General features: G+C 38.1%; 1 protein-coding gene across 1 annotated transcript in view; it reads left to right on the plus strand.

Moving 5' to 3' along the window:
- ANGPT1 (angiopoietin 1) overlaps positions 1-2,699 on the plus strand; it is a 171,668-nt gene extending 168,969 nt beyond the window's left edge. Inside the window, exon 9 of the mRNA XM_005230968.3 lies at positions 286-2,699. Coding sequence (XP_005231025.1) covers positions 286-446 — 161 coding nt within the window. The 3' untranslated portion in view covers positions 447-2,699. The remainder of the gene's footprint in view (positions 1-285) is intronic.
- The last annotated feature ends 13,899 nt before the right edge of the window (positions 2,700-16,598 follow it).

Raw genomic sequence — 16,598 nt, forward strand, 5'->3', positions numbered from 1 at the left:
TGTTGCTCTTGCTCTTGCTTCACAAACTGTCTATAAAACCTGAATGAGTTAAGCTTTAAGTACTTTTCCAACTCCGTAAATACAAGTGTTCATCTTCCAGCATCACTGGCTATAGAAAAGCACAAAAGAGCAAAATAAGAAAATATTAAAATGCCTCTCACCATCACACCAGGAGTACTTATGGGCCTGGGAATACCAGAATTTGCTAATCAACTAAACCTATAAAACAAAAGTAAAAAAATCTTACTGCCCTCACAGTTTAACTGTTTATCTTAATGGCTTCAGGGTGGTGGTTTGATGCCTGTGGCCCTTCCAATCTCAATGGGATGTTCTACACAGCTGGGCAAAACCATGGAAAGCTCAACGGCATCAAGTGGCATTACTTCAAAGGCCCCAGCTACTCCTTGCGCTCCACCACCATGATGATTCGGCCCTTGGACTTTTAAAGGCATTCAGCTGTGGATCCTGGAACAAAGCAGGACGACACTGCCCTCAGCAGCACTACTATCACCGTCTGAAGGTAAAAGGTGAAGGGCTTCTTGAAGCAACACATAGGGATGATGCAAAAATCGCTTCATTATCACTCCATACCCCACAAAAACTCCCCAACAGTCACCCCACTTTTTGAGAACTGGAGGCAGCTTGGTTTAGAAGGTGACTGCAATGATTTTCCAGAGAAGAACAGCTGGATCTGGTTATGCTGCCCAAAACCGGCGCTTGTCAGTGGATGTGGGTTTTTTTTGTTTGTTTGTTCTTTAATAAAAGATGCAAAACCATACCAGATTATGCAGCAACAGCATCACAATTTGAAGAACTGAAATGTATCAACCATGATCTATTGAACAGAATGTTATTCAGCAGTGAAATGCTAACATTATACCCGTGAAAGAGGATTGCAGAGATACAAAGACAACTTTATTAAAACTCACCTGAAAGCACTCACGGTGACCACTCTAAATATTGTTTTTCCTAAATGAACTGAATTTCAATGGTGGATGGATTTATGTTAATCCCACAGTCAAATAATTTGTGCTAATATTATTTTTCATTAAATCCTTTAACGACATGTTTCTCATAAATTAACTGAGTTAAACATATGAAGAATGATAAGGGTGATAAGCATAAATTCTTCAGTTGCTCTGCAGAGGTAAAACAGATAATTGGCATAATCCCTGAGCTAGGATTTATAGTGTGATAACAAAAGTAGCCGTGTTTTGAAGTTTTTCTCTTCTTTCATTAAAGGCAGTCTGAATGTCATGCAGAAAAATTAATGGAAGGTTTAAAGAATGTGAAAGATTATCCTAAAGGAAATATAAAATTTTGCATGGAATATTTCCATCAAAAGTACACAGGAAGGAAAACTGTTAGGGTATATTAAAATTACATAAATGCATAGCTTAAGGCAATGGATTCATTTTACAGTATCCTTGCATGTGCACAATTTATCATTAATTATTTTACTTTTTTATTACATTTTTGTGAATATCAGAAGCATGCCAGTTCTACACAGTGCTTAGGCTACAACTATAAAAAAATACTCATCAGAACTGTATAGAAAATAAAGATTTGTGAACTTGTAAATAGCATGTTTATATTTCCTGTAATGGTCATTTAATTTGTACAGGCAGCCCAGACCCTATGCAAACGGTGCAAAGCCTCAAAAGGATATAAATATTAAAAGAACTTTAAAAGACTGCTTACAGGTTACTTATAAGTAATTTTGTTGTATTAAAATGTTACAGAAGTGTGGGGCAAGATGCATAATTCAACTACTGGAAAAGATAAAGTTCCTATAATAACAAGCAACAAATTAGCTGGGTGGCCCATGAGGGTATAGAGACAACTCTTTGCATTTACAGCCCCTTGGGATTTAGTCATGAATAAAGTCCATTTGGGAAAGTAGCTTGCAGTCGTTCTACTTCTGCTATATATAAAATGAAAAAGTTTACCCTGCTCCCACAGAAATAAAAAATTCCATTCTCATCAGTTAAATTGGGACCAACATGACATGAAGAATCTGCATGTGGTGAGTTTTTTGCTTGTTTGTTTGTTGCTTTGTTTCATTCATTAAACCGTTACTGAGATCAGGCACAACAAAAGTCTGGTTCTTTTTAAAATGATAATGATAACAGAGTAACTGCTTTTATTTTCTGCTTTTATTCCTTTTTTTTTTTTTTTTTACCAGTTTATTTCTATGGAATAGAAAAAAAAATGCTTGGATTTTTTTAAACATCCCTTCTTAAAGATCATAAGGCCCCACAGGGTTCTCTGTTTTTGTTACAATTTGATGTATGTTTGGTTTTAAGTGGGAAGTTCTTTGGTTTTGTGTATTTGTATATATTTATATATATATTTGAAATAATCTTGCCTAAGGGTTAATTTGCTGTTTTCTGCTGAACAAGTTACCAAGCTACTCCTTACTCAGCAGTTTCTTCACAGAGCTGTTTTGTCTCAGTTAACAGCAGTTTTCAGAAATGATGTTCATTTATGTGCGAAGTATGTGATCCATCTTCCTCCATATTCTCAAAAGATATATTTTTGCAGATCTCCAAGTTAGGAATGCCGTTTTTGCAGATCATATTGCAAAAGGCAAAACACATTTAAAATCAAAAGCATGATATTTACTGTTTATTTATCTGTGTTTGAAAAAATGTGGATTTGGTTTCTTATCCTTTATAATAAAACATTTTAAAAAATTGCAGAGTCCGTGATTTGCTTTGCCTTAAATATACATTTCTGTCACAGGCTGACAACATTTTACAAGCCACCATCTCCTTGTAAGAAATATTAATACGTTTCAACAAAGCCTAGGAAGGGAGTGTAATTAGTTTGTCCAGAAATTAATATTTCTAACCTTTCACATCCATATTTCAGTATTCTTATTTGATTTCCCTGATTGAAACCATGGGACTATATTTGTTATTTCAAGTTCAAATCATAAAAAACTCTATCAGTCTTGAAAATAAAATGTTTCTTGAATTCCACAGGCAAAGATACAAATTGAAGTGTAATGCTTGTTTCTTTTGCTTTATGTATTCTTCTACCACCCATTCTATCATGTTCCATGGCACTGACAAATCTCTACTGATCTCTTAGCCAGAAATACCTCTTGCTCCATTTGTATGCCTTTTAATGCTACAGGGATTGGTTTTAACATCTCTTTGTAGTCAATTTATCCTCATTTTCTCAGGAATTTTTGCCTTATTGGACTTGTTCATTGTGTTCCTTTGGACCAACCTAGCTTTTTAAATCAACACTAAAGCTGTGAGGAACTACATAAAAGCACATTTTGCTCCTTAAGTTGAAGATGTATGTACTACATGAATTGAAGAGTTACAAGTAGTAAAAATGGTCTTTGTGGATTTGATTTATATTAAAATGTTGCTTGCCTTGAAAGATCCTAAAAAAGTAGTCAATGTCAATGGTAATAGTAACTTTAACCTCCACAGATAAATTTTTATAAAACCGAAATACACAATTTTTTCACAGTTCAATAGATGTGTTTTCTGTAGCATATAGATCCTTAATTTTTAATATCTTCTAAGGATGGAGATGTAATTTAAATGACATTTTGTAAGTGCCGCAGCATGCAGTACTGCCCTATTAGGTGGACAAGTCATATACATTTATAATCCTCTGTACAACAGGTTCCCAAGACAAGAGTTCCTTAAAAAACCCTTCCAGCTATAATAACAACGTTCTTCTCTGCAGACCTCCAGCTCAAACCACAGTTTTGACCATGCCTCAAATAACCTCGTTTGGAATTGGCATAGCATTCCTCCTTTGGGAAGAACAAAACTGAAACAGCAATCACAATAAGAGCTTAACTCTTTAGGTAGGATCAAGCTTAATTTGCAACCAGACTGTGCTACAGTTCTGCCAAAAGGCATTCCTACCTACCAGCTTTTACACAAGCCGGACAGCTTGAGGAGAGAGGCAGTAACTCCTGTGAATACAGCTGACTGCTGGTGTTGCCTGACTCCGACCTATGTCTGAAGAAAACTTGAGAAAACCAATCAAAATTACCTTTTCTAAATTTTATCTAGAGGAACTGTAATCTCAGGCCAAAAAAAGAAAAAAAAAAATCCAGAAAGCACCAAAAATGAAATAAATGAAAAGAGCTAATTCCAGCAGGAAGGGAGGATTAAGGGATAGCATGTGGAAAGTAGAGGAGCGAGAGCAGGAAAGAGCGAAGGCAGGGATATGGGAGTGTGATGAAAAGAGGGAAAAGGCAGACAGGGAAGACATACTTGTGAGACATACCCGTGAGACATAGCAGCTCCACATTTCCTGTGCCATGTCTGGCACGCAGTGTAAGAACTCCCTTCTCCTCCAGGAGTGGGTTCAGACACAGAGGGGGGTCTACCACCCTCTCCCTGGCTCCTCCTCGTATGAGCAGGAATCTAGGGGTCTCATTTGGTTTTGTATGCTTTGGGGGTGTTGTTTGCATGCTTTTTTAATTTTTGCACAGGGATCAATTCGGTATGGATCTTTTAGAAGACAAGCTACTTTTGGTTATGTCAAGATGGCTCTGTACCAAGTCCTTTAAAAACTGAAAAGTTCCTTTAGAAAATGCTATATTCTGTTGTGTGAATTTTAAATACTGATAATGAAATGGAACCTACACCCGTGCAAAATCTTCTGAAATTAGAGTCTTTATTCTTCCACTAGCTAAAATTTCTGTTGGGAGCAGACCTTATTCTCCATATAAATGGTCTGTGCAATTTTCCAAACCAGTGAGTTCCACTGAAGAAAATTAAAGAATGGATATATACTCTATATAAATATGACCCCCCCAAAACCGCTGATATATTAAAGTACATGAAGGCCTAGCTGTCTTAGTAGAGATAATCTTGAGCTCCAAAGTATTACCATAAATTTTCTCTATCACTATGCTTCTTAGCTTTCTCTCACTTTAATAGCACCCTTGTGCCTCCTTTCAAACTGCTGGCAGTGCTTGCCTTCTGCTGCCTGGAAGTAGTCACAGGAAGTGCCACATTTAACAAACCAAAGACCTTCAGATGCTTGTGATCACAACCACATCACCTGTGGGGAGAGCAAAGTAGTCCCCGCCAAACCATGGGAAGGTACCTTTCTTGACAGTCATTTGCTCTGCAAGGCCATGGAGGGAAAAATCGGCACATATGTACACAAAGGACCTTCTTTCTATTTAAACAGAAAATGAATACTTTGCCAGGTCAGCCCTAGGAGCCCTAACAGGCCTCCAGAAGAGTAACTCATAGTCACCTGCTTCAGCCCAATAGAAAAAGGAGGGAGAAAAAAACTCTGAAACAAGGAAAAGGAAAATTGGAGAATCTTGATATACTGAGATAGGTAAGAAAGAATTGAAAAAGAGTGAGAAAATGGCTGTTATAGGATAAGACAGGTAAGAATGCAAAGCAGTCATATTAATGAGCTAAAGGCAAGGCCAGCAAAAGAAGAAAGTCAGTCTGATGAAAAGATTATGTAGAAATGACAAAGATGAAAGCACAGGAAAAGGAAGAAAATTAAGAAGAATTAGGCAGAGGAATCTGTTAATATATTTATTAAAGGATAAATAGCATTCACTTAATTTTAAAAAGCCTAAAAGGAACACTGTCACCATTTTACTTTCTGCTTTTATTTAATATTTACAGTGCAATGGAGATACATTGACATATGGTAAAATCTAAAGCAATACTTAAAAAGCAGTCACTTGTTAGAGGAATTTTTGGTAACATGCTGCCTGAGAGGCAGTTCATGCTTTTAGCATGAGACAAGAATCGACCAGTAGATAAATCAAGTTTGGATAATATTTACTCTTCCACTGAAAGATGTGGATCTCCATCCTTTCGTAGCCCTCTCATGCTTATATTTAGAATCATTGTCTGCTCTAAAGGAAACTGCAAATCTCAGACCTGATGTCATTCAGCTGCATTGTTGAACTACTGGTTTGTTTTCTTTTGAGTAATGGAGCAGAACTCCTGGATATATGTTTTACTCTTTCTTTTTTTTTTTTTTTTTTTTTTTTTTTTTAATTTAAAGGCCTGTGCTTTGGTGGTCATCTTTCATCTACCAGAGATGACTATTTAATCTCTCTTTGATATCACCACTTAGTGCTGTTTGTTCTATAAACCCCGCCAGGCAAAATTCTCCTCCTGGACTCATGCAGTGATTCTTGTCTCCAGTCTTCTGCTCTGCTTTCATGTGGAGTGAGTATCACACTGCCAGGCACCAATACTGCCTTTTTTTAGGGGTTTCATTCAGTCCTTCCAGGAAATCTGAAACTCCTTGGAGCATCAGTGCAGATTCTGGGTCTCACAAAACCTGGCCCATCCCTGCACACTGACCAGCAGCTGCCCAAATCTTGCTGGCTGAAAGCCACATCTGGGCTATCTGTACCCTAGTCCAGGCAATGGAGTAGTCATCAAGCCCCCCCCCCCCCCCCCCATTTCTCCTGGTATAACTTGCTGTCCCAAGAGTGGAGAGAAGCACGGCCCAGGAGGCACTGTGATGGCAGTTTCTCAGGAGGTGGTGCCTCTGCACACCTCCAGGCTGTGCACAGGGTAAAGCAGCCCCTGTGGAGTGAAGGTGCTGGCTCTTAGACTGCCTGGTCACAAGCCAAACGTGATACAAATACATGTCAGTATTTTTTAAGAAGTACAGCCTCAATAGCCAAAGGCTTTTCCACTTATTTGTTCTGTTTGTTAGACTAAGAAACTAACTCTGGTTTTACCACAGGAGGAGACAGGCAATTCTCTAAACGCATAGGTGGAGATGTGTCCAGTGCTACTCAAGAGGACTACTACACCCTCTTGCCTTTAACATGTTACCAAAGCTTTGGTGTTTAGAGTTTTAAAGGCTTTGGGAAAAGACAATAAGGTAATACATTGGACTTGTTGTTGTAAAAATAAATTTATAAGCAACAACAGTTTTGAGTACCCAACAGTGCAAAATGAAGAGGTGGGAAATTTACCTCTGTGACTGTGGCTATGGGTTTATTAACAGAAGTTTAGACAGGAGCCAGCAGCTCTGTCACTGCTTCTTTTCCATTGTGTGGCTTGCGCAAATTCACGTGGCACCAGCATCTTCTGAATCTCCTTTCCAGCCACTGTAAGCTGCCTCACAGCCCAAAGACTAGATGTGGCTCAGGCTGATAGAATCTGAAACAGATTAAATGATACTACTGCAAGTCAATGTATAATACAGGAAATCGAAGGAGATTTATAAGGTGACTAACCTGTTCCAGTTAATGTTTTACACATGTAAGTATTCAGACACACACACACACACACACACACAAAGCAAGCAAACAAACAAAAAACCCACAACAAAAAAACCCAACAAAAAAACCCAGGCAAAAAATGCTTATATTTTCAGTACAATTAGGTATAATATAAACATATAAAAATACCATTTAAATAACCACTAGATGTGTGCAGAAAACGGTAAAGAACTCATCCTACAGCAAAGCAAGCTATCCTGCCATCTGGGGTCACTCAGAGATGCAGAGGAGCTCTTATGTATGAAGTTCCTGCTGTCTGCTGCCACCTATGGATCAAAAAGGAGCTTTTCCAAAGATGTGGTCATCGCCGGAATCAACTAAACATGCAATGAAAAGATCTAAAGAAAGGAATCGGAAGGCACTGCTAAAAAGTATTAGGATGTCCAGCATGGATGGTCAAAGTTAAGTCTATATTTAAGTACGTGCTTTCAGTTTTAAAAGCACTGAACTCCCACTGATTTCAATTTATCCCAAATGGACTAAAAATACATTGGTTTTATAGCAGTGTAGACTTTCCCTAAGGAAAACAATGATGTTTACAGAGTAAAAATGTTGCTCAAAAAACCATAGGTGATGGAGAAAGGTGAATCACACAAAACCATTCTAAAAAGTCATGTTACATTTACTACAATCTGACTAGACCAGAGATACGTATATGGGCCACACATCAGGAGGCCTGAGAAAGAACCAAAGAATAGAAAGCTATACTTCGAGGTGGGAACTAAACTATGTTTTTAAAAGCCACATTAAAATAATCTTCAAGACAAATACTCAGCAGTTGTAAATGCAATAATTCAGTTTGTTCTTCCAACCTAAATTTAGCCAACTTATGCATAATGCATTATCCTGAAAGTCTTTAATTACTCTCTCACACATTGGTTTTATTGCACGGTCCAAGAATCACATTGCAATAGGGTTTTTTACTCAGAGGAATGATTCATCAGGAAATGAAAATATATCCTTATAATTTTACATTTTTAACTCCCCAACTAATCAGCTCATTTTGGTGCCTTTATTTACTCTGGAATCATATTTAGCAATACAAAAATTACTGTGTCTTGTGAAGAGTTCAAGCATGCCTTTTTTCTCCTAAGTGCACCTGAGTGATCCTGGCCATAAGACAGTTCAAATTAATATCTTCAGAGCAGCCCAAACTCCTAATCCTGTTGCCGTACATAAGCTATCTCATTTCTCTGACCTTTCACTTTCCAGTGTTCAAACCAGAGTTGAGCTGAGGTTTATTCACAGGTCACAAGGCCACAGATAACCTTAGACATTACCAGGGCTCCATGTCATTTTCTTACAGAAACCAGAAGTGGATCAGTATTTAGAAAGCTGGAGAAATCCGGTTGTTCATGCCCTTTTGTCAACTTTGAGTTTCAAAATGTGTGAACTTAGCAGCTCCGAACAAATAAAAATGAATGCAGATGAAACAGAAGCAGAAGCAATTTGGTTACCCACAGGCCACAAGCATGAACGGACAAACCCCGTTTTGTTCACGGCTGACCAGAAGGTGCCCAGAAGGCTGCACCACGGTTGACATGGTGCCTGTGGCACAGCATGAGGAGCTGGTGCTGTGTTACACACGCAGTCAAGATTTCAGTATGAGCACCTTAGCTGTGAAGGAACATCAGCTTACGGAGTACATAATATGGGAAAAGGCAGTCTTTTAAATGGAGGTTTAACAGTTGAAAGGCCATTTCTCATGGCAGCTGTGCCCTGGGACTGTGATTCAGTTCTCATCTGCTCAGCACACAACCAGGGAGCTTGGGGCCTTGTGGTGAAAATAGGACTAATGTCCTTCCTTCTGCTCTTCATCTTCTTCAGGTCAGATGAAGCTCTCACCATGAAGAGAATCAGACACCGCATCCCACACTAACTCAAGCAGCCCTTCTCGCAATCACTAATACACACCTGAAGAGCCCCAGATCAGCACCATTATTTCACATGCTTGTGTCTAGTTAGGCATTTCCACTTATGAGTTAAACACTGAAATATTTTGAGGATGTGATTCTGTGTGTCAGTCTGTTGACTTTAAAAAAGACTTAGTGTCGCCCTGTTGTGGAGAGTCCAGCTTTTTGCTTAATGCCACAGATTTCTTAAACGAGATATTTTCCAACTGTCTACACTTTTAAGAGCACACCCTGGAACTAGTACTTTCTGAGCATGTCACACCTAGTGAATAAGAGAAAATGGCTGCCCTAATGCACAGCAATCCTACTCCTACTGAAGGCAAGGGAAGGTTGATAATAAAGTCGATGTAAGGCCTTTTGAAGTACTAACATTTGCGATTGCATGGACAGCTGAGCTGTTTCAATAGGGACTGAATCATGCCCCTTGACACACCTTTTCTGCGGGTTTTAACACTGCATCTCTTGACATCTTCAGCTCCCAGAACTTCAGAGCAGGTTCAGTCTATCAAAAGGAACACAGAATTTGTGGTCTTTACTCTGGAACATTATTTAAATTAAAACAAAACAAAACAAAACATTCTCCTTTCTCCACAAAAATAAAGTCAGGAAAAGCTATTTGGCATTATTTCTTTCTGTGTTCTCTTTGTCAGAAACAACAGTCAATGAGGCTATCACACAAAATAGCAAGACAGGGAAAGCAAGGATTTTGGAGTCCACTAGGTTCCTGCGTGATCCATGGGAAGATGGAGAAATGCCATGGTGCGTGCACCTGTCTGACTTTCCTGCTGGCATCTGCGAATTACTGTATTAAACCATCATCCAGAAAGGAACATGAACAGCAACATACTAAGTATGTCAAAACATTGAATGGGTTATCAAACACATCTAATTTGTAAGAGAAATCTTTAGTGCTCAGCGAGTCAATTATGAGATTAGTGTCATGGGAGGCATAAACTTAGTATTCCACCAGGAAATTTCAGGTTACTCTATGCACCCTAAAGTATTTATTTCCAGTTAGTGCTCTGCACCTTGTTATCAGAAATGATGATTGCACGATAAACAGCACTATTACTCAGCCAGCAGAACCCTGCCAAAATGCAATGCCCTCTTTGGTACACCAGTGAAATGAGCTTCAGCAATAAGGGTAAGATTTCACCTTCCTCACCCCCTAAAGGCCACATGCCCAAGAGAGTCTTTTCAACCCTTGTGTCTTTCCCCATTTGCATTGATCAGTTTTGAACTGAAGCATCCTTGGGTTGTCTTTTTATTTTTCTTTCTTCTTCCTTCTGGCATGTGCTTGTGGAAATGCTTAAAAAATGTTAATATGGTCATGATCCTAAAGCAGCTCCATTTGTACAGGAACTTTCAACAACTGTGTTGAAACTAATAATTTTGAAACTTTTTGACTGTTCCTTCATATGACATCTGTGAAGAACCAGAAATCTAACTAGAGAGAGACATGCAAGACGAGTTTTAATTTTAGGAAACTGCAGCTGCACTACAGCCCCTTGGGACAAGGTTAAGTGGGTGTCACTTGAAGACTTGCCAGGGACCAAGCTATCCTTCATGGGCTCCATACCCATACATCACAGAGCTAAAACAAAACAGCATAAAGCTGCTTCTTCCACTTTTTCAGTTTGCTGTGAGTAGCTGGGGGATAGGAACATCCTATGTGCACTGCCAAGAGGGTACAGGCTGACAAGGCAGATTGACGAGCTTCTGCTGGGAAAAAGTCAAAAATAAAAGTCTTCTCTCTAAAAGTCACTTAACTGTTTGCCAGTGGTTTGGAAAGACCGGTGGGCACTCCAGCATCCAAGGCGTTGGGGTGCCTTGGAGAGGTGTGGAGAGGTCACTGTCAGCTTTGGAGTCTAGTTAGTGTTCGTGTTCAGCTTCAAAAGAAGTCTTCTGCTGTCAACCAGGGTTTGCTTTGCTCAGGTTGAACTATCACCGTACTTCCAAGATCAGCCCCTTTGTGGGGTGATGTCTTGCTCCCCAACAGTATCACCAGGACAGTCAGTGGCTGGGTTATTCTCAGCTTATTCTAGCTCAGGTGCAGCACACAACCTACCCAAAAAAATAATGGTTAACTTCTCAAAAACAGTGTAAATCCAAAGACTTTCTGATATTTAATAGGCTATGACCTTTAGATCCCCACACATTATATTCCAGTGGAAATCTGCTGCTGAGTTGTGCTCCTCTGACTTCTTTATTTTATTTTGTATATCCAGGTGAGAAACAATCACTGCAAAATGAAACCATGTCACTGTTTGCTGGTGTTTAATGTTGCACAGAGGAAAAAATACAGTCTGAGGAAATATCAGGGTATTCTCACTGAGGTTTTCTTAGTAACTTGTATATACAGAGTTGAGGAAGAGGGGAAAAAAGATAGTAGTTAAAAAGGAGTAAAAACATATCTGCGAGTGCAGGCTTCTCAGATCACCCCAGGGCCTCCATCACAAGAAGGTCCTACGCGCTAGATACAATGGCAAAAGGTGAAACACAATCTCCAGAGATGAAGTTAAAAATAGTGGCATGGCATTGGTGATGCTGACAAAGAAAAGATAAAAAAAAAAAGCAAAACCAAGCAAGCAACATCTTGTCTGTCTGATTCAATGTCTTACTCCTTATGAAGTGTGAAAAAGTGAAGGAAAGATGCAGCATGACCAGACTTTGAAGTCCTGGGGTTTTTTTGTGGTCTGCCGATCACTATGACCTAGACAGTCACTTCATTTGCTGGTGATGGAGCTGCCCAGTTTGTGTTCACTGGCCCCTGTGCTCCCTCTAAAGCCCCCTCACAAACACATGGACTTGAAAGGAGAAGCAGTAATTCAGGAAGTCTCCGGACACAGCAGGGTTACTTCTGTAATATGGAAGGGTTAAGATCGAAAACCAAAGTAGTTTAATTCTATTTTCAGAAATCAGTAACTAATGCAGGATTATCTTTAATGACAGACACCGAGGTGTCAAAGGACTGTGTCAAGTTTCAGACCTTTCCATAGTTTAAATTCCTGTGTTTAATCAAAGGTTAACTGAATCATTGCTGGTAGTGAAGAGTTACTTCAACGCAGCGTTATTGTGGGTGGCCTACTATAAGTAATACCACATTCGGGCAGCAGTCTCCTACATGCAAATATATTTCCCATGCATGTCTCTGTGTACAGAAAATATACGAGATAGTATATACAAACTATCTCTCAGGAGATGGTGCAAAATAATTCTAGCTTCAATTATTTCTTAATTGGTTCATCCCTTAGCTGAATAAGCTTATTTTTTGTTGCGACTCTTCAAAAATTATTTCCTTTCAGATAGGATAAAATGAAACAATAGCAATTAGATTCCTTTAATTCCTGGATGTCAAAACTCATATAAGCAGAGTTGTCTCCTGTTGTGTCATCCTGCATTTTCTTATTTGCCTTTTTTTTTCTTTCTTTGGACAGCTTAATACTTAGAGGAAACAAAAAGCAAAAAAACCCCAAAAAAACCCAACAGGGAATCAAAATTTTGTGAGTTGATTGTTTATTGGTTTGGCAGTAGTATATATACATAAAGTAGGACATCACATAAAAATGTATTCATACCCGACAGTTGAAACGCTATTTTTTCCATCTCTAGTAATTTGTCTTTTTTGCAAATAATTTCTATGAAAAGTGTAGTATGACTGTAGAATCCACACATATGTTTTAATGTTCACATGTAGCTTTTTACCAAGTTTTGAAGAATATTCCTTCCTATCCTTTATTCCTTGTTATGGTAGCTTAATTTTTTTTTAGTTTGCTTGACATTAACACCTGGAATGTTAATAGCCTACATTGGTTAGTTTTCTCCAAAGTATTTATTTTGAGGCTATATATATTTTTAAATACTTTACAGGGTTCGGCCAAATATATAGAATATGTCTATGATGTCATGAAGTATATTACCATATAAAGGACTGATATATCTGACACTTACTCTGGAATTGCTTTGTAAAGCTTCCAAGTTTAAAAAAAAATGAATGATGTTATTAATCGAGCTGTTTCAAAAAAATTGAACTGAAAATTCTTTCCACTACAACCAAACATCCAGAACATGCTGGTCTATTCTACAAAACAAGGATTTTCACATAAGATTTACTATTAAGCAGAAATATTCAGGGCTGGGGGATTTCTTTTTAGAAATGTTTGTGGTTTCATGAAAAACCTCAGAATGAAGTGTTTCAGTTTCCAGGGAAAGGTCCACATATTTTGGTATTATGGTGGAAGAATTCTACTTTTTTATTGACTACTCCTTTTCCACCCCCAAGTTCCACTAAGGAAATCAACAATTCAATATAAATAAGAAACAATAATTATTGGGTTCCTGAAAAATATTGTAGGAAAATTTGCATTTCCTGCCCCTTCCCTCTATATTTTAGGTAATATAAGGGCATGATTAAGTGTCTGGAAGTGTGTTCGTATTTTAGTGCTCCTTTAATACAAAATAACAACTGATCCAGCTCTCCTAGAAACATTATTGCATAAAGGAAGAAGTTATAAAACAAGAAGAGGAAGTATTCCTTACTGTGATCAACTCTCCTGTACAGAACTTCATGGAGAAATGGATTATTTTTGTCATGTATGTTTTTCAGTAACACCCAAAGGAAAAACAGTATTTTTCTCAAGCCCATCCAAAAATAACACACAACTTTAAAACAATCAAAATATATGCAAACCATAAAGTTGCATTCAACTTCCTACTCTGTGTCCTGAAGCTCTCAAGAAGATGACATGGAATACCATGGAAAGCAGCAGGAATCCTTTTCCACTTCCAGGTGGTGCAAGAAGTCTTTCTCGCTGTATACTCCCTTTTGCTTTTGCTTCTGGCCTGATTCCAAACACACTTTCAACCAAGGAGCCCATGTGGAAATGAAATTTGTCACAATTAAGGAAAGCACAGATCTCACTATAGCCTGCTGAAAGTCTGCCCTTTCATTTTATGATAAAAAGGAGATCTATTCCACAGAACAGAGTTCTGGTGTTCTGTGTTGTCTAGACAATACACTGAATTTCTCACCACTTTTGGTCAAACATAAGATCATCTCTTGAATGGGTTAGCAATGCAGTATGAGTTCTGCGGTACACAGTCATGGACTGCACGCTAAGCCAGCCTCTCTTGATGCTGGATGTATGATGGCATTAGGAGAAAGGGGGAACCTGCATCTGCTCTGTGTTTATAGACAAACATAAAATGATTATTGCAAGAACTGTAGATAATATGATCCAACGTTGATACAAATCTCTAGAGTATCCAAGGAATTTGTTTTAGTTTTGAGCAGACTGATCTGTCGACATGGTCATTTTCTCTTCTAAGTAACAATTAAGCCATTAGAGCAGTATGACTGGAGCCAAGTTTCTGTAGATTTCCACCCCACAACAACAGATGTCAGATCGTAACACAGGATAATTCATATAACAAAAGAAATCATCCAAATTTGGATCAGAAAATAAAAAAAACCAAAACAAAACAAACAAAAAAAACCTAATAAAAATCTAATCCAAAAATTACATCTGTGGATTTAAGCAAAGCGGTGTTACTCGAGTGATTAGATACCATGTTTGACCATAAAGAATTTATGACCTCCGTTTGTTCCAAAAGCTATCTAAGCTGTGAATTTATGCTAGTTATTTGTCCAATATTTTAGACTGCAGTGGAAGTAATGAAATGTGTCAATAATTTGTTACTTTAGACTCCTTGCCTCAGAAATCTGGTTTCAATTCCATCTGGACTAACATCTAGTTCTAACATGCTTAACCATTTCAGTATAGCCAAGGCCAAAAAAACAATCAAAAATCTGGGGAACATTTCAGTGACTCAATTGAAAACAAGAATCACTAGCAGTCACAACTTCAACCCTAAAAACTCAGCAAATTAGCTATTCAGCATAGAAGTGTACCCCTAGTTTTCATGACTTCTTCAGAGAGAGTGAGCCTCAGATTTCCCAATGACTCAATTAAGCCCGATGCCAAGTAAAAAAAAAAAATTCTACAGCAGCTGCAGGATTCATCTGAGAGCTTCACCAAAGCCTTAGGGGTAGTGCTGCTCCCATTCACCACAACTGGCACAGAGGGAACCCAGCCTGCACCATCAAGGAGAGAGCAGAAGTGCTCCTCGCTTCTCACGGTCGCTGGTTTTCCCCAGTAAGACTAGTAGCCATTTGACAAAGATGTGTGGGAGACACTTCAATCAAAGAAGCCTAAAAAATCTGAGAGGCTGAGGTAGGATTAATTTTGCTGAAGATATCTTGATAGCAGTTAGAGAGGAAGAAAAATCTTCTTAAATCTTCACTTCTTTTGCAAGTTATAACACAAATTTTAGTTTTTTATATAAAGGCAAGGGAGATTTCATGGTCTGTTGTCCCATTTTCTTTAAGTGAGAACAGCAAACTTAATTTTTACTCATTAATAAAGGCTTCATTGTGAGAGTTTAAAATAAATATTAAAAAGGCAACCACTATTTGTAGATTGCATTTATATAGGTTTTTTTCATTTAGAACCCAAAATTATTTAGGATGTACAGGTTAAAATATTCCCATTACATGTATTCATCACTCCTAGAATAATGATCTCTAGTATTTTCAATACATATAAACTTCTTGAACTTTATAGAACAACTTGGGATATATTTATTTTGATAATTCAGATATTACTTTGACTTATTGTAATCCCATGTCACTCAAAAAAAATTATTCTTAATCTGCTTTGATGTTTAAGCTCTTTCCTTAGAGGTCTGCTGGAAAATTGACAGTTGTTCATTTTGTGAACTCTTCTGTCTAATCCATGCAATCTGGGAATTTTGCAGTGATAATGAAATCTCAAGCGTCATCCAAGTTGCAAAGTTTATGGCTCCTGATAAATTCTTCTTGGAGCTGTAACTTCAGTATTGTCTGAAGCTGGCTTCTCTCTGTGTGCTCATCTAACATCCCATTTTTCCAAGAAAAGTTACCTGAATATGTTTCACCACTGGCAGCCAAAAAGACATCAGTTGATCCCAGTAGGTCAGCTGTGGTTCGGTGCACTCAAAGAAAAACAAACCCATTAATCTCACAGTGATTCCTGCCTTAAACATGCTTACATAAGAGCATTGCAAAGCATTGCTAAGCCTGTGCTAAACATCGCTTCTGTTTACAAAATAAGGAAACCAAATAAAGTCCCATTTACTGCAGTGAACTGCACTATCCCTGTGCTGCTCTGCTGGCTCTTCCAGGTGGCAGAATACAGTTTAGAGAAACTCTAAAGTGTTTTAAATTAAAGTATTTCAGTAATTAAATTTAATTAAAGTACTTATTGCCTCCTGTTTCTTTTGTATTTCTCTTGGTCTTAATAGTGTAGAAACAGGAGTATTCACAAATGCGGCCGACTTTTTTTCATTGTGTCCAATTCTACAATATCCCAGGAATCGTAAAT

The sequence above is a fragment of the Falco peregrinus genome, chromosome 3, assembly GCF_023634155.1.
Source record: "Falco peregrinus isolate bFalPer1 chromosome 3, bFalPer1.pri, whole genome shotgun sequence".
Classification (NCBI taxonomy): domain Eukaryota; kingdom Metazoa; phylum Chordata; class Aves; order Falconiformes; family Falconidae; genus Falco; species Falco peregrinus.